Source organism: Heteronotia binoei, chromosome 11, assembly GCF_032191835.1.
Source record: "Heteronotia binoei isolate CCM8104 ecotype False Entrance Well chromosome 11, APGP_CSIRO_Hbin_v1, whole genome shotgun sequence".
NCBI lineage: Eukaryota > Metazoa > Chordata > Lepidosauria > Squamata > Gekkonidae > Heteronotia > Heteronotia binoei.
Window position 1 is genome coordinate 16,734,239 of NC_083233.1, and position 23,530 is coordinate 16,757,768.

At 44.4% G+C, this 23,530-nt stretch overlaps 1 protein-coding gene across 1 annotated transcript in view; it reads left to right on the forward strand.

Annotated features, from left to right (window-relative positions):
* Positions 1–23,530, forward strand: part of TENM1 (teneurin transmembrane protein 1) — a 713,021-nt gene that overhangs the window by 141,831 nt on the left and 547,660 nt on the right. The window contains 1 exon segment of the mRNA XM_060250020.1: positions 12,543–12,817. Coding sequence (XP_060106003.1) covers positions 12,601–12,817 — 217 coding nt within the window. The 5' untranslated portion in view covers positions 12,543–12,600.

Here is a 23,530-nt window from a genome sequence, read left to right on the forward strand (position 1 = left end):
GACAAAAATAGGTGTTTCCAGTTTCTGCTGCTGGAGACCCTTCAACTGCCAGTGAAAGGGATTGAAATTTTGGCATTCTGTAGGCTGCTCTACCACTTAGCTGTGTCATGTCTCACCAGAGCTAGACTTGTTGTCTTCTGCTTAATAAAAAGTAAAGGTAGTCCCCTGTGCAAGCTCCAAGTCATTACCGACCCATGGGGTGACGTCACATCACGATATTTTCTTGACAGACTTTTAACGGGGTGGTGTGTCATTGCCTTCCCCAGTCATCTAGCTTAATAGGCAGTATTCAGGCAGTTCTCTTCAGTCCATACTGTAGCTTGCATTAGTCTAGAACGGGATGGCCAAACTTGCTTAACGTAAGAGCCACATGGAATAAACATCCGGTGTTTGAGAGCCACAAGACATGAACAAATATTATACGCGTCTTTATTAAAACTCTTACGATTTTCTTTGCAGAGAAACATAACATACATATATGAGCACTTTACAACATAACCATAAACTAGAAGACTCTTTAAAAAAAAGAACTGGGAATAACAGTCCCCCTAAGACCAGCATAGGGAAAGGTTATGGAATTATTATTTTTTGCACCAGTGAGAGAAGGAAACACACATGTACCATAGAAATTACTGATCATCCTTTGCATCCTTATGCATCTTTTTTGCCTTGACACCAAAGGTAGTAAATACAACTCCTACAAGAGCTTTTAAACTAAGCCGGAACCCTGTGCATCCCTCTAATTCCATCCCTCCTTCCAATGGTTCCCTCGGCTCTTGTGCTCTCTTTCCCTGCTCCAGGTCTCCGGATTTTTTTGTTTGTTTGTATGGCTATATGAATAGCAGAACATGAATTTATTCAGGAGTTTGATTGTATTAATCAAGATCTAAGTGATTCCTGGAGGAAGCAATTAGTGTTCACCCTCTACCTATATGTTATGGGCTGGTAATTTCTTTTCGTTGTATCTGAAGAAGTGTGTGTGGACATGAAAGCTTATACCCCGAATAAAACTTCTTTGGTCTTCAAGGTGCCACTGGACTCAAACTTTGTTCTGCTGCTTCAGGCCAAAATGGCTAGTCACCTGAATCTAGCATCACCTTTAGTTTAACTGTGGCTGTGCCATGTAGCATACCTAGCTCCATTGTGAAACTGGCCCCATCCTTAATAGATTGATCTGGACCACAGATTACAGGAAAAAATTGTTCTAGTCTTACGGTTGCTATCAAGTATGTGGCTTTAAAAAAATTGCCACCCTGGTATTAATTATAGTGAAATGAAAGTAAGATTCACAGCCAAACCCACAACCAGAAAGTAAACAACGCATTTCTGTTTCTGGACACTGTACATTTTGTTTAAAGAACATTGCATCCTTCTCTTTTATTCTGTATGAGTCATTTTCGAGCTGTTGCATTTGCTTTCCAGAGGCGCTGGATAAAAATGGGCAATATTTTAACTTACCTAGCAGCTAAAATTAAATACCATCTTGATTAATTTTACATGAAAGCTGCAATTTAATATTAAAAATGAAGATTATCCATTTTACATCTGCTGAGATGGAAAGTCTACAGATAGGGCTGCGTGTAATCTATCCGGCGCTTTATGACCCCACCCCCCCCAATCCTCCAGGGAGGCTGGGTCAGAGCCATATTGCATCCCCGAGAGTTAAGCTTTGCCTTTGCATAACTGATAGAGGAAGAAGATGCTTACGAATCAGTGTAAGATGTTGCCTCTTTATCTATCCATCTGCTCTCCTCATTGTGTGTTCATTAATCCATCTCACAGCCGGAAGAAATTGTATTTGAGAGCAGAGTTGCAGAATTGACACTCTTCAGTTAGAAGGAGTTAAAAGTGTGTATCGCATTGTTGGGATAATAATGTGTTGTAGCTGATTCGGCAGAAAATAATTTGCTATTTTTTTTTTAAGTGGGTGACATAAGCACTTATTCTACATGTTTTACATGTTCTGGCACTTTGGGGTCTGTCACAATGTGAGAAAGCCTCAAAAGAACCTTGTTTGCAGGATCACTGCTTCCAGGGCCGGCTCGCCCACTAGGCAAACTAGGCATTTGCCTAGGGTGCCAGGAGGGGAGGTGATGAATTGGGCTCTCCCCCCTCCCTCCACCCAAGACAAATGCCTAGTTTACCTTCCCCTCTACGCCGCCATTGCCGTGCTGCCCCGCTGCCTCCCCCCTTCCCCTTCCGGTGGTTCCGGAAGTGAGGCGGGAGTGAAGCCTCATCGAGTGCTCTCTCAAGAGCACAGAGAGCACAGAGATGCCCGGGCCATGTGTGAAAGTGTAGGGGCGATTCTAGCGGTGCTCCTCTGAGTGCACTGGGGGGGGCTGGGGGCGTTGAAGCGCGTTGCTGCAGAAGGGAATGGAGGGGGGATGGGGGGCAGTGGCGGCCCAGCCTGGGGTGTGCATGTGCACACACCTAGGGCCCCCAGGGGCAGGGGGTGGCAGACAGTGAGTCTGCCTAGGGTGCTGTGCACTCTGAGGTCGTCCCTGACTGCTTCCATTCTCTCCTTCTTGGGTACATGGCAAGCAGGGCTTACTGGGTAGCAGGAACTCCTTTGCATATCAGGCTACACCCCCCCTGATGTAGCCAATCCTCCAAGAGCTTACAGGGCTCTTTTTAAAGGATTGATGTAGCCAATCCTCTAAGAGCTTACTGTAAACTCTTGGAGGATTGGCTACATCAGGGAGGTGTGACCTAATATATAAAGGAGTTCCTGCTACAAAAAAAGCCCTGACTGACAAGTGATAAACATCATTTATTTCTTCACTGCATTTCTGCCCCCGCCTTCCTCCATCATGAACCTGAAGGTGTGGCATGCATGGGGCTTCCAGAAGATCTCACATCCAGGTGCTGACCGAGTGGATTCCGGACTTGCTTTGCTTCAAGAATGCTGTTGTATCCTGCACTTCCCAACCGTTAGAAGCAGTTCGGTGTAGTGGTTAGGCTGTCAGACTAGAATCTGGGAGACCCAGGTTTGAATCCCCACACTGCTGTGGAAGTTAACTCGGTGAACGTGGGCCCTGTACCACTCTCTCAGCCTAACCTAGTTTGCAGTGTTGTCGTGAGGTTAAACGGGAGGTGAAGAGAATGATGTCAGCTGCTTCCCTAGTTATGCTGCCAGGATTCATATTCCGGGTGCTCCCTCTTTGGCACCTTCCCTCGGCAGTGTTACCCCCTTCCATTGCCTTGAACTTGCCACTAAACATATGTCACCAGAGCTTGTCTTTAAGGCGCCTCTCAGCCCCGCCTACCTCACAGGGTGTCCGTTTTGGGAAGAGGAAGGGAAAGGAGATTGCCAGCTGCTCTGAGACTCCGAGTGAAGGGTGGGGTATAAATCCACTGGAGGTTTTGTTTTATTTTGCTACAGAAGGGTGACAAATCTACCCCTCTGATATTATCCAATGGAGTCGCCTGCTGTAGCTAGCAGCCCAGTGAGCAAATTTGTGTATCACAAAATATCAATTCTGGCATGAAACCAGAACTGATATCCCACTGTTCTAGGAGTCACCCCAAACCAAGGATTCACCCCTCTGTGGTTAAACCATAGAGTTTTTGGATAAATCCTGTAGCATTGAGCTGAAGCGATGTTGTCATGTGTGGTTTTTGAAACGGTATCATGCATTGGCAGAGTGCCAAAGCCCTCGCTTTCTCCCTGCCCCCCTGTTAACCAGCACTGAGAAACAGGGGCGCAGGCCACTATATTGGGAGATTTTGTCCCCCATTATCAAAGGAATTAGAATCTGATAAAATCGGAGATCCTTTGTTCTCCTTCTGTGTCCAAAGAAGTCATTGTAGCTGCCTTTTGGAGCATGCTTACTTTGAACATATTATGAAGGCCCAGTAGTGGCTTCTCTGACTGGCTGCAGCTCTCCAAGGCTGTGGGCAAAGGAAGGTCTTTTATAGTGCTTTCACGCAAGCTAAATGATGCACTTTCAATCCACTTTCAGAACACTTCGCGACTGCTTTTTTACTGTGTGAAATAGTAAAATCCACTTGCAAATGGTCACTGAAGTGGATGTGAAACTGCATTGTTTAGCATGTGTGAAAGTTGTCCCTAGTGTGAACTGCTTTTGATCTTTTAACGGGTGCTGCTAGGGACTATAACACAAAGCATGTTCTATACTTGAGAATCTCCTCATGCTAAGCATGTTCTTTACCAGTGGCTAACGAGGGCATTTTAAACCAAGAAACTAGAGACAATCTTTTATAGTTAAAAGGACAGTTAGAGCACACAGCTGTGACCAAATCTTACCAGGACTCAGCATTGGGGGGTGGGGGTGGGAGGGGGGAAGAAGCATGGTCTTTGATGAATAGAAAAGGGATGATTCCTTCACACCATTTTCCCATTCTGATACCATCTTACAAGTCTGTGAGCACATACAGAGAGGCACAATTCCCCCCCATAACTCCAGTGAAATTAATATGTTTGCCGGTGAAATTAATATGTTTGTCATTATAAGAAACAAACATTATAAGAAACAGTTGTATTTAGAGAAGGCAACAGGGAGATAGTTTTGTCTCAGCCAGTTTGGTGCAGTAGTTAAGAGCAGTTAAGACTGGCGGACTCTAATCTGGAGAACCGGGTTTGGTTCCCCACTTCTCCACATGCAGCCAACTGGCTGACCTTAGGTCAGTCACAAGTTCTCTCAGAGCTGTTCTCTCAAGAGCAGTTCTCTCTTAGCTTTCTCAGCCCCACCTACCTCACAGGGTATCTGTTGTGGGGAGAGGAAGGGAACGGAGATTGCCAGCAGCTCTGAGACTCTTAGTGAAGGGTGGGGTATAATCCAACTCTTCTCCTTCTCTTTTGAATCTTTCATGTCTTTTCTTCAAGTTGACACATGGTAGCGAAACTGTCTTCTCTCCCCCGCCATGAGTCCAGTCAATTTTCAGTGCAGCAGAAAGGCGAACAAGTGATAATAAATCAGGCCAGAGAAGCACAATAATTGCAGCCTCCTGAATTTCACAGTTGAAAGGAAGGAAGGCATTTTCCTGCGTGGCTGTTAACAGGTGCACCTGCTTAATATGCTGTTAAATTCAATACACATATGGCACAATTCTCCTTTATTCATCTGAAATAGAAGGGTTGCTGCCATACAAATAATATATGCTTTTACAAATTCAGAACAAGCCAAAGGCAAGATATAGGGTTGGATCCAGCTAGCTTTTTCACTCAATATCACCTAATACTGCTCCTTTATTGGGGTTGCCAGTCTCCAGGTATGGCTGGAGAGCTCCTGGGATTACAACTGATCTCCGGGTGACTGAGATCAGACTGTTTTATTGTTTTATATTGTTTAATTGTTGTAATCGTTGAATTGATGTTTTATTGTAATTTATTGTTTTCATTGTTGCGAGCCACTCTGAGCCTGCTTTGTTGAGGAGGGCAGGATATAAATCTAATAAATATAAATCTAATTCTCTGGAGAAAATGGCTGCTTTGGAAGGTGGACTCTGCAGCGTTATTCCCCACTGAAGTCCCTCTCCTACCCAAAATCTACTTTCCCCAAACTCTAACCCCAAATCTCCAGGGATTTCTGAATCTGAACCCGGCAACCCTGTCCTTACTACAGCCCCTGTCAGGTATGGGTTCCAAACGCACATTTCCCATGCTCCCCGGCATCATCTTTTTGGTCGTCAGAGGTGAGCCCACTTTTCTTTCTCACCAGTAGAAAATCTAGCTGGATCCAACTCATACATCTAGAGCAGGGGACCCCAGCCACTGGGCTGAGGACCGGTACCGGTCCGTGGCCTGTTAGCAACTGGGACGTGAGTTGTATAAATATTTCATTATATAGTACAATGTAGTAATAATAATAATGATAATAAGATTTATGGATTTATGTGTATCGCCTAAGTTTACACTAATAGGCTGACTTGAGAGGAAAGATCCACAAAATGCCTTCCTACATTGGGGCAGAGTATGCAATGGCCCGCATCTAACAGATCCGCAAAGGCAAGATCTGATCATGTGGGAATTCACTACCGAATCTGTTGTCTGAAGTTGGAGCGAACGGAAAGATTTATGAAGATGGAACGTTTTGTAAGTCCGAAAGATTATTTGCCCGGCAAAACAATTGACCTCTATTGTGAGACCAGTGTCGCAGGATCCAACAGAAACCACTTGAGCCACGGGCAATGTCTGCAAGTGTTTAATTCTCAAGATAGCCGATACAATTGAAGAACATCCCAAACATGTCCAAAGGAAAACCTGCACTCGGGCTTCCTTGCAGTCTGTCTCAGCCCCTGTTACTGGTGAGTTCCTTGTGAAGAGGCTGTCCTGCCGAAGTCCCAGAGCCTCTTCCCTTGTGTGCTGACTGGCTATGCAATCCATTTCCTCCAGCTGCGAGCACTGGTGTCTGTACTTCTTACCCTGAAGTTGTCCCAATTGCTTCTGCTCACCACCCGTCAGCTGTCCTTGCGGCTTGAATTTTTCTCCTGACCACTTGTCTCCTGCCCCTGCTTCAAGGGCCTGCTCTTGCCTGTGCCTCCACTACACTAAATGCTGGTTTGTTTGGGTTTTTTATGATTGCCCTTTGAATATTCTTGCTAGTTTGGTGTAGTGGTTAAGTGTGTGGACTCTTATCTGGGAGAACCGGGTTTGATTCCCCACTCCTCCACTTGCACCTGCTGGAATGGCCTTGGGTCAACCATAGCTCTGGCAGTTGTCCTCGAAAGGGCAGCTTCTGAGAGAGCTCTCTCAGCCCCACCCACCTCACAGGGTGTCTGTTGTGGGGGAGGAAGGTAAAGGAGATTGTGAGCCGCTCTGAGAGGGATATAAATCCAATATCTTCATCTTCTAGTTTCCTTTTTCTCTTAATTACTTGAAGAAGCTGCTGATTTTGGTGCTATTTTAATGCCCCCCGCCTTTGGTTTTTTGCACTTCTTGCCATTTTTAGTGAGAGTCTGGAGGCGTTTGTTGCATATTTGGCTTCCCTACTATGTTTGAGGTTAGGCTGTCATTGGAAGATCAAGTGCGTGTGTGGAGGGGTGTTCTCAGTGTTTTGCCGGAGAAACAGTTTGGCATATCAGCAGGGTGTGTCTTCTTTCAGTTGCATTTTGCTCAAAAGGCAGTTCTCTGCTCTGTTTCTTCTGCTACAGCAATGTTGTTCTGTGCTGTTGTAATCTCTCTGATAGACGATTGCACCTACAAGGGGCTGCCCATAAAGTTAACAGAGGAAATTTGATTAATGCAGAAAGTGGCTACCGATTTACTGTTCTATGCAGATTGATTTTATTGTGTATTGGAAAATCCCCAGGCTCAGTTTGAGATGTCCATGTTTACCTATTATTACAATCATTGCCTGGGTCCTTAAGTGTGATTTCTCCCTTTATGGGCCTATGCATTTATTATGGTCTTCATTTTTTGCCTTTGCTTTCGGTGCTCTCACCCGGATCTACTCATTCTGCTGATACTTGAAGATGGACATTGGGGATTATTGGGTTGATCCTGTAGAACAGCTTGCTCAAGCAGCTGAGGAAGCCACCTTGCTTGCTAAGTTTCAAGAGCACCAGTAAAGTCTATTTCAAATGCTCTTTTGTTAAATTTGAGTAGCTTTGATTCTTATTGCCCTCAGCTAGAAGGCCCAGGCTAGCCTGATCTTTTTAGATCTTGGAAACTTAAGGAGGGTTGGCTCTGGTTGGGTAGAGACCACCAAGGAAGTCCAGGGTTACTATGGCAGAACCATGCAATAGCAAACCGCCTCTGAACATCTCTTCCCTTGAAAATACTATGGGGCTGTCATAAGTTGGGACACAGTTTGATGGCACTTTCCACCACCGCCATGATTGTGATCCATTTTTGTATCCGATAGAGATGGAAGCAGGGCTTTTTTGTGCAGGAACACATGAGAATGCAGTTCCAGCTGACTTGGTGTGGCCTAATATGCAAATGAGTTCCTGCTGGGCCCTGCACAAAACAATGGTGCCATCAGGGGTGTGTGGGCTAATATGCAAATACGTTCCTACAGAAAAGCCCTGCAAACAGATGTTTTGCCTCTGCATAGCAGCCCTGAACCTTCTTCGTGGTCTCCCATCCCACTTACCAGGCTGCCCCCTGCTTAACTTCTGAGATCTGATGAAAACAGGATAGCCTAAGCCTGGGCTATTCAAAGCAGGACAAGCAATGGCCATGCTTGTCATAAATCATGGCTACTGAAAACAGTGCTGGGTGAGATGAATCTGGATCGGATTTAACTAATGTTAATGTTCTTAAGAACTGGACATCAACTTCAATAGGTGATACTTTGGGCTTATGGTATTTGAAAAATGACATACATACACGTCATTAGTGAAATATAGTGGAAATTGGTCTCCTGCAAAGCTATTTTGAATGCAGTAGCATGCAGAGACATCCCATAGCAGTCAGTGAACCCTCCCCTTCCAGTTAGGCTTCCATGCGGTGTGGTGGGCTGCATCCCAGCAAGGGTGTTCATTCTGCTCTAAAGCTTGCACAAAGTCATTCTCTCCCACATGCACATCAGGCAGGCTGTTCCCAGGCAAAGCAGAAGCAGCACGTGTAAGTAAGCTGGTGGAAACTGGAGTGCCCTGGAACATCCAGACGGGCCATAGAAAAGGGATGGGCTGCAGATGTCCCAGGGGAGCATCCAGAGTGCTCATGCACCCCATTCACCACTTCCCGGGTGTTATCTCAGAGGCGCCCCAGTGACTAGGTACCACTCTAGACATGGCACCTTTTTGAGTTGGCTCCGTGTGAATTGGGGACTGGTCAAGGGCAGGAGTGGGATGGCAGGCAGATGTGTGCATTTGGATGCACTGTTTTTGCCCATTCGCCTGCCATCCCTGGGGTGGCTTAAACCGCCCATCTGGCACCGCCCGATAGGTCTCTGCTCATTCTTCCATGGAGCACCATCTGCACCTAAACTGAATTAACTTGTATTCTATGCTGTTGTTTTAACCCTTCCGGAAATGTGAAAAGTTCCAGATCTCAGGTGTTAGAACCTGATAAGCCATGCAATCTTAGCACATCCTTAGCGCACTGATTTCCCAAGCCTCAAACTGCAAAACGCCCTTTAAATGCTGCCAAAGAGGGGTTTTTTGCGTGCGTTTGTGTCTGGCTTCCGCCATGCAAGCGTTATATAACCTTTCAGATGACAACGTCTTATGTGCCTTCAGAGCAAATTGGACAGTTGTGCTCTTGCCTGATTGATGTTCCCCACACAGAACCAACTTTGTTTACCCTGTTGTGCGAAGGAACCAGAAAATTACATCAGCTTGAAATCTCTCGATAACATTTCCGAGGTGTTCATTTTTCCTGGTTTTCCCCTACTGGGTCTGTGCAAGTGGCGACGCGCCCTGGCAAGAAAGTAATTTGGAGTCACTAGAGGTAGGGCCATCTGTAACAGCATGGGGATTTACGGTAGAGATCTTTCTGCTCCCAAATGCACTGGGACGTAGAATGAGTTCAGGCAATTGACTCACATTCTTTTCTCCTTTTCTTTCTTCTCCACAAAAGAACCCCAATACATATTTGATTTTCCCATCTATTTTCATGGGGCAGGAATTAAGTGCTATGTTATGAATATAGAGAAGTTCTGGGGGAGCGTTTTGTTTTCGCTTCCCGCATAGTTCAGATTAGAATCCATTCTTTTCGGTAATAGATGTTCAGAAATGCAACTCATATGGCTGTGTGACGAAATTCGATTTCCTTCATTTTTGCTTTGTACTCCGGACTTCTAATATAGTTAGCTCCACGGGAGGGCTCCTAGAACAGGGGTATGCAACTCAAAACATATATGCTAATCAGCAACACACCTAGATCACATTGATTGGCACGTGTGGGCAATTCTCCACCTGGACGACTGAAGCCCCTGAGATGGTGGCTGCACCACTTGCCCCAGTAGCCTGAGTGGAGGCACCAGGAGTAGTTTATGTCCAGATGTGGAATTTTAGCAGGAGCTCCTTTGCATATTAGGCCACACACACCCCAGTGTAGCCAATCCTCCAAGAGCTTACAAGGCTGTTTTTTGTAAGCTCTTGGAGGATTGGCTACACCAGGGGTGTGTGGCCTAATATGCAAAAGAGCTCCTGCTAGAATTCCACCCCTGCTTATGTCCACCATTGGTTCTTGGGTCTTTAGACCTACTAGCTGGGTCCAAAATAAGCATCAGAGATGCTGCCAATACTGCTGGAGTTTGCCTTGTTTCCATGGTCTTGGCCAAATAAATGCCTTTTTCTTCCTCTCCACTTCTTTGTTTCCTGGCATATTGACAACTTCACAGGTAGATTTGTTGCTTTCTGTTACTCAGCACTTGGATCAAAATGGTTGCCTGCTCTTGTTTTAGAAACATTGATCGTGAAAGACTGTATCCAGAGCTGGCATTGAAAACCAATATGGCAGGGTTGGCCAACGGTAGCTCTCCAGATGTTTTTTGCCTACAACTCCCATCAGCCCCAGCCAGCATGGCCATTGGCTGGGGTTGATGGGAGTTGTAGGCAAAAACATCTGGAGAGCTACTGCTGGCCACCCCTGCAATATGGGTTTCTCTGGGGACATCTTTGAGCAGGAATCAATAGGAATCCTGCTCAGGGATTTTTATTTTATTTATTTTAAAAAAGATGTCTATGGTCTTTCAGTTCAGTGCCTTGTTTCTCCCTCTGGATGAATTATTTTGAACACAGTCTGTTAGAATTGGCATTGATGCAATGCCCATGCTAGATGCCAAGGACTTGGCGACTGTTACTCTCCTCTCTATATTTGCAATGTCTTCCCATCTCTACTACTACTTAACGTTAAAGCCACATAGAAGGACATGCCTGAATTGGTTGGTATAGCTGTCAATCTACGCACATTTATCTGCTTTATGTGTATGCATTTTACCCGTGACTGATGATGTGAGAGGGAAAACCCACCATCAAATCCAACCTTGTCTACCAGGAGATGGTTTGTCCAGGCACCTGATAAGGAAGATGCACACTTTGTAATCCAGCTTTGTGACTATTGCGGTTACAGTTGCCAGCTCTGTGTTGGGAAATACCTGGAGATTTGGCGGGGGGAGGGGGGGGTGCAGCCTGAGGATGGCAGGATGTGAGGAGGGACCTCAACAAGGTACAGTGCCATAGAGTCCACCCTTCAAAGCAGCCATTCTCTCCAGAGGAATGGATCATGCTCATCTGGAGATCAATTGTAATATCAGGTGATCTCCAGGTACCACCTGGAGGCTGGCAACCTTAATTGCATGCATTTTCAAAGTGCAAGATGTCTGACATTAGGAAGTTTTGGCTGTTTAGTCTGTGATTGATCTCGAGATGCCCATGAGTACCCCTAATCAGAATGAAATCATTTTGTGAAGGTGTTTAGAGAGCCAGTTTGTGAAGAGAGCCAGTTTGGTGCAGTGGTTAAGTGCGCGGACTCTTATCTGGGAGAACCAGGTTTGATTCCCCACTCCTCCACTTGCAGTTGCTGGAATGGCCTTGGGTCTGCCATAGCTCCCGTAGGAGTTGTCCTTGAAAGGGCAGCTGATATGAGAGCTTTCTCAGCCCCACCCACCTCACAGGGTGTCTGTTGTGGGGGCGGGGAAGGTAAAGGAGAATCTCTGAGATTCAGAGTATAGGGTGGGATATAAATCCAATACCATCATCATCATCTTTAAAAAAAAGATAGCTGAGCAAATCCACCTTTGGCATTTTTGGGGGGCACAGAGAAAGTCTTAAGGGCACTGTCCATCCTTGCTTATTGTATGATATATTCACGGCTTTTTTGTAGCAGGAACTCCTTTGCTTATTAGGCCACACACCCCTGATGTAGTCAATTCTCCAAGAGCTTACAGGGCTCTTAATATAGGGCCTACTGTAAACTCCAGGAGGATTGGCTACATCAAGGGTGTGTGGCCTAATATGCAAAGGAGTCCCTGCTACAAAAAAAAGCCCTGGATATTGTTTATATTATTCACGGGCCAAAATATCTCAGATCATTGCGGAAATGTTTGTTTAACTCAAGGAAGCCCAGTAAACCAATCACATATTGATCTTGAGTGATAGTTTCAGCTAGATTCAAACACAGTAGCGCTTTTGAGCCCAACAAGAGTTCCAGAGTCAAACCTTCCTCCACCAGATACGAGTCGGAATGGAGATCCGAGCCCTTCTATCCCCGTCAATATTAAGGGAGGCGCTCAAATAGTCCCCATACAGGCTGTTTATCAGAAGTTAAAGGTGGTGGCAGTAGTGAAAAAGGTTGTTTTTAGGTGATGATATTGTGGCCATGCTCTTGTTGTAGACTCAAGCAGCACTGGGGCACAAGGCGGAATTGCTGTCTGTCATTCTTGGCCTTTTGAAAGGCCCAACAACACACTCCGTAGTAAATAATAACTAAGTTAAATGTCATGTCCATCTGATACCAAACAGAACACATTGGATCCTTAAGAGGGGAAGAAGAGAGGAAAAATGGGGTAGTCCTTGAAAGGTTATACATATTGTTGTTTTAGTTGGATTTAATAAAGCTGATTACATGGGAAAAAATAGTCTCCATTCTTAAATGGAATATTACATCGAATGCTTTTTTTCTCTTCCAGGGCTGTTTCCTTAAGGAGTCTCCTCTCTTTTCATGACTGTGGGCCTACTTTATCAGCCATGGAGCAAATGGACTGTAAGCCCTACCAGCCGCTGTCAAAAGCAAAGCATGAAATGGATCTAGCGTACACGAGCTCTTCGGACGAAAGCGAAGATGGGAGAAAAGCAAGACAATCCTACGAGTCCAGAGAAACTCTCAACGACTATGGCCAAGAACTCAGACTGAACTATAACAGCCACAGCCGGAAACGGAAAGCTGTGGACGAGCCCACGCAAGGTACCGTTACTCACTACTTATGACAAACATAATGATCTCAAGTGCAAGCTTAATTTTATGGTGGTCACCCATGCGAGTTGTCTGCTATCCCAAAATCATTCCTGGTTGCTGCAGTCATTTCTGCTATATTTTTTCCAAGAAAGGAGATTGTGGTAAGATTTTATAAGCACGAATAAAGGGGCTGCTGACGAACTGTCACTACTAGTGGTAGTGATTCTTTCACTTGTGTACTCTGGTTAATAATTTTAAAACATTTGTGTGTGCTGAGTATCTCCTCCCCCCCCTCCCCAGTACCAAACCAACTCTGGAATTGCAGCCTTTCCTACAAGACTTGATTAAATTTTGTCTGAGGTCAGGTCTCGCCACTCCAGTATATGAGATCCCATATTTATGAGCTTTGAAGGTAGGGTTCCATGTCCTTGGAGGTACCTATCAGGCAAGTTCTTTTGTCAGTCAGTCAAAAATGTATTGTGTATAGCCATTGGCCATCACAAAACAAAACAGAACCCGAACAACAACATTTCCAATTAACACCTTAAAAGTTTCCCAGAAAGGCCAGCCTCAAGAAGTTACAGCACTTGAGATTACTCTTGCTCTTATCTTCTTAGCTGCAAGTTGGAAAAGTGACGTTTCTATATTCACACATTAACCACCGCTTTACCTAATTTATTTTTCTTTCATACTTGGCTGCTGTTTGCATTTGAAAATAATGGAAAAATGCAATCAATATAATTGAATAAGATCTAATGATATCTGTGCTTTCAAAAGCCTGTCTCTGGCTGGGTCCAGACTGGCACTTGAAGCCGACACAGGGATGGCTCCCAGACGGGTCAAAAAATCAAGTCCGAACAAGCACATCTGCCTTCCGTTCTGCTCCCATACTCACTACATCTTTAGGCATCTCTGAGATGGCTCAAAAAGCTACCACTTCCAAAGTGGCAGCAAAGTTTTGCGCTGCACGCCATCCACTTTTCTGGTGTCTGAACGCTGGAGCACGCAAGTGAGGCAGATTGGCAGTGTGAACCCACCAGCCACCCCAAGCCACTTCTGGCCTTTAAAAAAATGCATTGCTTCCCATCACATAGGTGCATGGACGCATATGCGCATGACCACTGAAATGAATGGGGGGGAAAGAAACCTAAGCTGTGCTCAGTGTCGCAAATGTCAGGAGGCCCAATTACACACTATGGTTCTTAGGCCTTAATCTATTAGTGAAGACTGAAGTCCTACTTGTGAGCAATTACTTGAATTTAGCAGAGCTTAAGGTATTCTGGGGTAAATGTGTAAATAAAGCTTTGTTGTTGTTGTTCAGTCACACAGTAGAGTCCGACTCTTTGCAAGCCCATGGACAAAGTCATGCCAGGCCCTCCTGTCTTCCACCATCCTCCGAAGTCTGCTCAAATTCATGTTAGTTACATCAGTAATGCTGTCCAGCCATCTCATCTTTTGCCATCCCCTTCTTCTTTTGCCTTCTGTCTTTCCCAGCTTTGCTATCCATAATTATAACTGTTAAATGAAGCATTCTGTCTTAACAACTTGAAACCAGTTCCAGACTGTGTGAGCAAGCTAAGTTGAAAGGAGGAGATTGAGCGAGAATGACAATATCCATGTCTAAACCAATAACTTTCCATGACATTGGTGGTTGAATTTTGTAGCAGCTGAGTTCCTTTCTTTCTTTCTTTCTTTCTTTCTTTCTTTCTTTCTTTCTTTCTTTCTTTCTTTCTTTCTTTCTTTCTTTCTTTCATCTTTTCTTTTGGAATCAGGTGATGCATAAATTATATCCAAGCAGTGTGCAAGACTGAGAATACAGTCAGGTTAGAACCTGAAGTGATAACAACATATGGAACCTCGATGAAACAATATGAGAAAAAGCAACTTTGCTGAATAGCTATGAAAGGGCTAGAACCTTAGGTGATAATTGTGAAGAAAGGCGTTTTTCCCCCCTGGGAGGTTTGAAATGAGCCAAACCTCCACATTGCAATTTAAAAAGTTTTCCCCTCTGGAAAGATAGGTGGGGGGTGGGTGCGGGGGGAGGTCAGTTCAGTTGCCTCCAAGACTTACCTCGGCTCAACTTCATACATATGCCAATGGATCTAACACAGGGGTGTCAAATTCATTTGTTATGAGGGCTGGATCTGACATAAATGATCCTGGCCATGTATGTTCCTATTTAAGATTAGGTAGCAGAGATATAAACTTTATAAAAGACACAAACACAATTAAAGATTAAAAAAGAACACCTTAAAACATTAGCATTCATTGGTCTTAAAGGTGCTTTCTTTGTATTTCTCCCATGGGATCCAGGGAACTGGGCAAAGGAAGCTCTGGTTGTTTCCTTCCTTTTCTAGGGAACCAGGAGGGGAAGAAGCCTCAGCCAATCGAAGGAAGAGAGGCTTGGCTCAGTAGCTCTGCTGTGCAATTGACAGAGCCTGGCAAAGGAAGCTATCCCTTCCTCCCTAAGAGAGGAGCCCCAGCAAATGGAGAAAACAGAGGCTTTGCTCTGTAGCTTCTGTGTGATTAAGCAAGCCTCGCAAAGCAAGCTGTTATGCAGAAGGAAGCAAGAGAGAGGGAGAAGGAAGGAGATGACAGTCAGTTGCTTTGGGGTTCTGATTCGGCCCCTGGGCTGCATGTTTGACACCCCTGATCTAACAGGAGAGATGATGGGTGGGGCAAGATTTTCTCCTTTATCCAATAAGGAACAGAGATTTGGAGAGATGAATTATAGCAGCTCCAGGAATAATCTTCAGGAAGAAACTGAAGAAAGCTCTTCTCTGACCTGACCTGACCTTGTCAGTGAGTGGGAAAAAGAGATATGATAAAAACTCCTGGCAGCAGGAAAAAGCTCTTTGCTTTGGTTGCTGCATCCATGATAGCACACACAATGGCTCTCCACTGGAAAGGGAACCATTTTGGCCATGTACTGTCCTACAGAAAGCTTCAAGGTTATGGTGCCAATAAACTGAGGATGAGTGAATGGTGACTGAGGAGAACCTCCACATTCAGATGCCCTAATCCTCTGAATTCCAGAGCCAGGAGGCAACATCAGGGGAAGGCCTCGACCTCTATGCCCTGTTGTTAGCCATCCAGAGGAACTGGTTGGCCACTGTGTGAGACAGGATGCTGGACTTGATGGACTATTGGTCTGGTCCAGCAGAGCTTTTCTTATGTTCTTAACAGGGGAAGGCCTCAGGCTCTATGCCCTGTTGTTGGCTGCTGTGTGAGACAGGATGCTGGAGTAGATGGACCCCTGCTCTGATCCAGCAGGGCTCTTCTTATGTTCTTACATTGTGACATCTGATTACGATCTGTGTTTGATGTAAACACACATGACAACAACTGCTTGTATCTTGGGTTCGAGCTCTTATATGCACAGATAGGAAGACTGTTGGAAGCTCTACACCACTTAACTTGGAGCCTGTTTTCACTACGCAGTTGTAATGCATGGTTCATCCATTGCGGGGAGAGGGCTACTGATCTTCCACATCTTGTTCCAGGGAAAGAGATGTGCAAAACTCCCCCAAGCCTTACCAAAGTGGGAAGTTTGGTATGAAGCTTCAAAGAAGAGTAGATTTCCATAATTCTCCTTTCTGCGTAGAATTCTCCTAAATGTCTCCTATTTGGGAGCGGGAAACATCAAAAGGGATGCATTATCCTTTTGCATTTCTGCAGACCATCTCTTATCTCCCAGTGCTGAATCAAAGTTTATGTTCGTCAACACAGAATGTTTTTGAAATGTGCTTTTTTATTTTTGTAATAGTCTGCAGTGCTCCGAGTGTTTACTATTGACATCCCTGTAGTATGCTACTCTTCACTGAAACAGCCTTAGAAAACAGATTGCATACGATTTTGTTTTATGGTCTTTCCCTTTTCTGTGGAACAGATTTTATTTTCTCTTTTTCCCCTTTAAAAACAAACAAACAAACTTTTTAAAAAAATACGTTCTTCCGCAAGGAAGATCCCCCCCCCTCTATTTTCCACCATGCTTACTTGTCAGGGACTTAAAAAAAAAAGAAAAAGAAAAGAATCAACACTGAATAGAGAATTGGTCCACTGGGAGACCATTATTTAAGTTAACATTCCACAAGAGGGTTATAAAGGATCGAATACTGTGCTGCTTCTGGAGAACTCGGCTCACGACAGACAAAAGCTGTGAAAACAGTTGTCGTTGAAGACTCAGCACGGCTGGACAGGACAAGACTGAGCAAATAAGGAAATTAAATGAAAGGGCTGTAAATATTCCGGTAGGAATAAACCAAAGCTGGAGGCAGAAAGTGCTGTGAGGAGAGTGAACCCTGCAACACAAATTAAGCACCGGCAGTCCATTTTATTTTATTTTCCTTAAGAACTTCAAAAGCCAAGATTCAATGGCGAATGTCTCCGGGGGTCAGCTCAAAGGCAGTAAAGGACCGAGAGGATTGATCGTCGTCATAAGCAAACGAGAGCAGCAGAGCATGAGTTGCCTGGTACAAGGAATATATTTTGAGCCGAGAACAGGGAGTTAAAGACAAAGAAGGGATGGGTATGCATTCGTTGCCCACCGAGGATATTCCAGGATGGCTGTGAAACTTGTAGTTGGTTTATGCTGTTGATGGGAAAAGTGAATGAGTAATAGTCAAAGGATGGTCCTTGTGTGACTACGCAGATCAGGAATACCACCCAAAAGCATCCCCATGTCTACGAAGCCAAGTAGCTTTCTGGATGATCCTTCCCCCCCATAATTGATGATTTAGCCCACAGGTGGTCAAATTTGCTTAACGTAAGAGCCACATAGAATAAATGTCAGATATTTGAGAAAAGGGAGGGAGGGAGGGAGGGTAATAGATGGGGAGGGAGAGGTAGAAAGAAAGCAACTTTAACTTCAAATGCCTTCTCCAAGTCAATCAACAAGGTTGGGGGTGGCTTTGAGAGCCGCACAATATGTGTGAAAGAACAACAGGTGGCTCCTGAGTCTCAGTTTGGCCACCCCTGATTTAGCCATTGGTTATGGGTTTCGTGAGCAGACTCCAGCATCTGCAAGTGCAAACTGTTTTGGTGTGCTGTTCTGGTGAGCTTCAACTGAAAAAGCACCAGGCAGGCTCTCCAGCTCTACTGTTGAAGTAAAGGTCAATTGTCAAGGCGACTCTTCCCTGAAGGCTTGCCAGATTTCAAAGAAAGATACTACATTTATCTATCTATCTATCTATCTATCTATCTATCTATCTATCTATCTATCTATCTATCTATCTATCTATCTATCTATCTATCTATCTATTTACATTTATATCCCGCCCTCTCCGCAAGCGGACTCATTCTTATGTGCATGCATGTGCATGCATGTGTGTGGATGTGTATATAGATTATAAACACACATACACACACACACTTCATTGAGAGCCATTTTGGTGTAGTGGTTAAGTGCATGGATTCTTATCTGGGAGAATCAGGTTTGATTCCTATTTCCTCCACACGCAACTGCTGGAGTGACCTTTGGTCAGTCATAACTCTCTCAGAGCTGTTCCTGTCAAGAGCAGTTCTTGGAGGGTTCTTTCAGCTCCACCTACCTCACGAAAGTGTCTGTTGTGGGGAGCGAAAGGGAAAGGAGATTGTAAGCGCTCTGAGACTCCAAGTGAAGGGTGGGGTATAAATACAATTTCCTCCTCCTCCTTCCCCTCCTCCTCCTCTCCTCCATAGGCTGTAATTTTATGTTCATTTGGTGTAGTGCCAGTTTATTTATTTTATTTACCTTAAATTTCTATCCTGCCTTCTCCACAAGCGGACTCAGGGCAGGTAACAACATTTATATTTACAATTTAAAAACCAATAAAATACAGTTACAATTTAAAACCATTATGTGGTGCTGTGCCAGTTCAATATATATGAGTTCTTCTTTTCTGATGGTGATCGCATAGTATTGTAGCTCTATAATGATGTGGGGTGGCAGTTCTCTCCCGGTTAGATATTAAAGGCATGTTGGAACAATTCAGTTTTGCAGGCCCTGCAGAAAGTAGCGAGCTCCCTCAGGGTGCTTATGGCCTCTGGGAGAGCATTCCACATTTCTGGTGCTGCCACCGAGAAGACCCTAGCCCGTGTAGAGCATAGCATAGCCTCCTTTGGTCCGGGGATGGACAGTAGATTTTGTGTCCCTGAACGCAGTGCTCTCTGGGAAACCTGCGGAGAAAGATGGTCCCATAGATAGGCAGGCCCCTGACCATAAAGGGCTTTAAAGGTCAATACCAACACCTTGAAATGGACTCAGAACACAATAGGAATCCAGTGCAGCTCTTTCAGCACTGGCTGAATGTGCTCCCATCGAGGGAGCCCCATTAACAGCCGTGGCACAGTGTTCTGCACTAGCTGTAGTTTCTGAGTCAGGGTCAAGGGTAGCCCCATGTAGAGAGCATTACAGTGATCTATTCTCGAGGTGACCGTAGCGTGGATCACCACTGCTGAGTCATCGTCTTCCAGGAAAGGGGCCAACTTCTGCACCTGCTGAAGATGAAAAAAGGTAGATCTGGTAGTGGCTGCTACCTGGGACTCCATTGTAAGAGAGGGCTCCAGGAGCACACCCAAGCTCTTGATCTTAGGGGCCGGTATACCAGTTTGGTGTAGTGGTTAAGTGTGCGAACTCTTATCTGGGAGAACCGGGTTTGATTCACGACTCCTCCACTTGCAGCTGCTGGAATGGCCTTGGGTCAGCCATAGCTCTCACAAGAGTTGTCTTTGAAAGGGCAGCTACTGTGAGAGTCCTCTCAGCCCCACCCACCTCACAGGATGTCTGTTGTGGGGGAAGAAGATAAAGGAGATTGTGAGCCGCTCTGAGACTCTGATTCAGAGAGACGGGTGGGGTTTAAATCTCTGGACTTCTTCTTCATTTTGGGCCTGACCCTACTATGGCTTGCCCATTATTGCCCCATTTCTTCTGAATACATCTCAGTTGAAGTCAGAATTTATATTACATGGTGGAGTCTGTAGAAAGAATGTTGAGAAGATGGCCTCACAGTCATTCATAATGGTGAGAGTGTCATGGGAGAATTCAGCCTCAAGCCCTCATTGGATAATCTGTGTGTCCTGACTCTCAGGCTCCGGGCCTATTGAGCTATTACTCCTCCCCCCTCCTTATCACATGATCATCTTCTCCTAACTTCTTTCCAGTCTTCCTAAAAGAAGGTTACGCTAGAATTAGGAAAGCATACTTCTGTGTGAATGGTTCAAAAGAAAGTAGTAGTAGAAGATGATGATGATATTGGATTTATATCCTGCCCTATACTCTGAATCTCAGAGTCTCAGAGTGGCCACAATCTCCTTTACCTTCCCCCCCCCCTCCACACACACACACAACAGACACCCTGTAAGGTAGGTGGGGCTGAGAGAAATCTTGCAGCAGCTGTCCTTTTAAGGATAACTCCTACGAGAGTTATGGCTGACCCAAGGCCATTCCAGCAGTTGCAAGTGGAGGAGTTGGGAATCAAACTGGATAAGTGCCCGCACACTTAACCACTACACCAAACTGGCTCTCTACGAAAAAACCCAGGGTGGGTGTGCGGTTCTAGATTTCAAGAGACAAAAATATTTGAAGAAAAGTATTTGAACTGCTACTTGTAAATCAACTAACTACTAAAAAACAAATTTGTAGTTGGGACCTGTAGAATAAATGTTTCAAATTTGTATTGAACGTTATCTGAACCTCACAATGCAAGCATAAAGCAGATTTCACAATTTTTGGTTAAACTTAAATTAACTTGGTAGGATAAAGATGAGCTGAATGCATCAATACAGCACCAGAAAATAACGTATCAGGTTAAAACTTTTTAGAAAATGCCCTGGCTCAGATGATACAGCATATTATAAGATGTTCATTTGAATTTTAGATTTATAATAATCAGAACTTTGTCTTGGGATGACCCCAAAATCCTTGGGGAGGGATGGTGGCTCAGAGGTAGAGCATCTGCTTGTGTCCTTGAACGCAGTGCTCTCTGGGGAACGTGCGGAGAAAGAATGTCCCAGGTTCAATCCCAGCATCTCCAAAAAAGGGTCCAGGCAAATAGGCGTGAAAAACCTCAGCTTGAGACTCCGGAGAGCCGCTGCCAGTCTGAGTAGACAGTACTGACTTTGATGGACTGAGGGTCTCATTCAGTAGAAGGCAGCTCATATGTTCATATGTCCTAGATATAAGAAAGAATAGTTTTACTCTGAAAGGAGATCCTGCAAAAAATGGATTCTTTTAGACCCATATTCCTGTTAAGTACTTATTTTATAAAATAATAACAGATTTATTTTTTTTTTGCTATGAAATTAAATGAGATGGTAGGGAAATATCTCTATGGAGATCGAGTATGATTAATTTATAAAGAAAATGCTTTGATAATATACTAAAAGCAATTACCAGGGATTAAGGGTAAGTAATAAATTACGGGCACCCCGACATGTTTCTTTATAGATGCTAATAAGCTTTTGATAAGGTAGAACGTCCAAATTCTACTTAGAGCTGTCGAGACCATGGAAATTATATATACCAGCCCTAGCTAAATAGTGCATTCTTTTTACCCATAAATGAGACAGGCAGGTATATCGGCATTTCCTACTAATTGTTTTCACAGTTAAACCAGCTCCTGTTTTCATTTGGTCCCAAAATAAAAGCAAGGAAAGGAAGACTGAAACTCAACGTATAATGTCAACCATGGAAGTAAGCAATATTTCATTGCCTCTGTAAAATCTTCTGGATTATTGTTGCTGGTTTTGTTGCTGCTGCTGCTGTTGTCTGGGCTATTTTTGTAGAAAAAGCCCAGCAGGCACTCACTTGCATATTAGGCCACACACCCCCTGACACCAGGCCAGCCAGAACGGCGTTTCTGTGCATTCCTGCTCAAAAAAAGTCCTGGCTGTTGTTGTTAGGCAGAAGGCTTGGACAGCAGTGGTTGCCAGCCTCCTCAGCTACCAGGACACACAGCCCTACATTGTTTGGGACCAGGGTGTTTGAAGGACAGTCTACTCCCATACGTTTCTACCTGGGAATTGAGGTCACAGGAAACTGCCCTTCTGACTGTCTTCTCAATCAGAGAAACTTGTTTGGTGGGTACAGGAGAAAGGGCCTTTTCAGCCCCACAGTTATGGAACAGCCTCTCCAGGGAGGTGTGTCTGATCCATGTTCCCTCTAAGCTGAGTTAGCGTGAGCCAGCTCACAGATATTTAGCCTCCGGCTCACACATTTTTGTCTTAGCTCAGGAAGGAAGGCCCCAGAGTAAAATAACTTATGCAGCAGCTCACAACTTTAATGCCAGCAGCTCACAAAGCAGAATTTTTGCTCACAAGACTCTGCAGCTTAAAGGGAACACTGGTCTGTCTCCCTCACTTTCAGCCTTTAACAAGGCAGCTGAAGATGGTTTTTCTTCAGGACTGCATTATAACTTTAAATCTTGATTTTTAAAATATATGTTTAATGTATTTTATTTTATGTGTTTTATTTATACTGTTAGCCGCCCTGAGCTCCAGAAGGAGGAAAGGCAGGTAGTAAATATCAAGTAAATAAATAATGCAGCCAAGTGCTTTTCTGAATTCTGTTTAAATCACTGCATGTAGAAAGCTAGCTCCCTCCTGGTGTCTGAATTATGTTGTTGTTGTTAATAAAATTTATGAATTGCCCAATTGTACATTGCTCTGAATCACCCAACATATAGTAAAAAAATACATCAGATCAGGGCTTTTTTTGAGCAGGAATGTGCAGGAACACAGTTCCGGCTGACTGGGCATCAGAGGGTGTGACCTAATATGCAAATAAGTTCCCTCTGGACTTTTTTTTTAAAGCCCTGTTTGCAACAATGGTGACATCAGGGGTGTGTGGCCTAATATGCAAATGAGTTCCTGCTGGACTTTTTATACAAAAAAGCCCTGCAGATCATAAATACAGAATATACAAACAGAATTAATGCAATGACTCTAAAAGTCAGAGGGTTAATTTTAAATTATTTCCCATTCTGGACTTGCAGGCAGGGGGAAGAGGAACAAATGAATCTGGAGACAGTAAGGGGAGGGTGCCAGCCAGTAGTCCATCCCCACTTTAACTCATCTCATCTATTTGGGCAAAGAAGGCCTAAATAAATGCCAGTTTGGAGAGGTTTTCTTGGGTTTTTTCCCCCTTTGTGAACACCCTGAAGATCTTTGCTTCTGTTTACGAGGTTTTGTTTACCTGGGGGAGTATAAAATTGATAGTATATGTCATCCTAGCGAGGGAAAGAAAAGAATCCCTGGCAGCCCAGAGTTACTGGCAGGCTTAGTCTATTGTAATCTATGGCCTTGGCAAATGTAGAGAATTAGCTCTTGGCAAGTTTGGTCTTTGCAATTGTTTATTGGCAAGAGGAGCTGGCCTGGAGTGGAGTGGAGATCTGCAGATGGCAGGCATCTGGGCAGGGAGGGATTTTTAAAATTTTTGCTTTTGTCTTCTTTTTAAAGGAACATGGAAGATCTGTTTCCTGTCGAACACAGGGTTCAGCAGCCATCTTGTCCTCCTGCAGGGCTGTTTCTGTGCTACAGTTTCTGCCTCAGGGGTGTCAAATTCATTTTGTTATGAGGTCCAAATCTGACCTAAATGAGACCATGTTGGGCCGAGCTATGTCGGACCGGGCATGTTCCTATTTAAGATTAGATAGTAGAGATAGAAACTTTATAAAGGACACAGACAAACACAATTAAATATTTCTTTAAAAAAATTAAAATATGGTTAAAACATTAGCACTCATT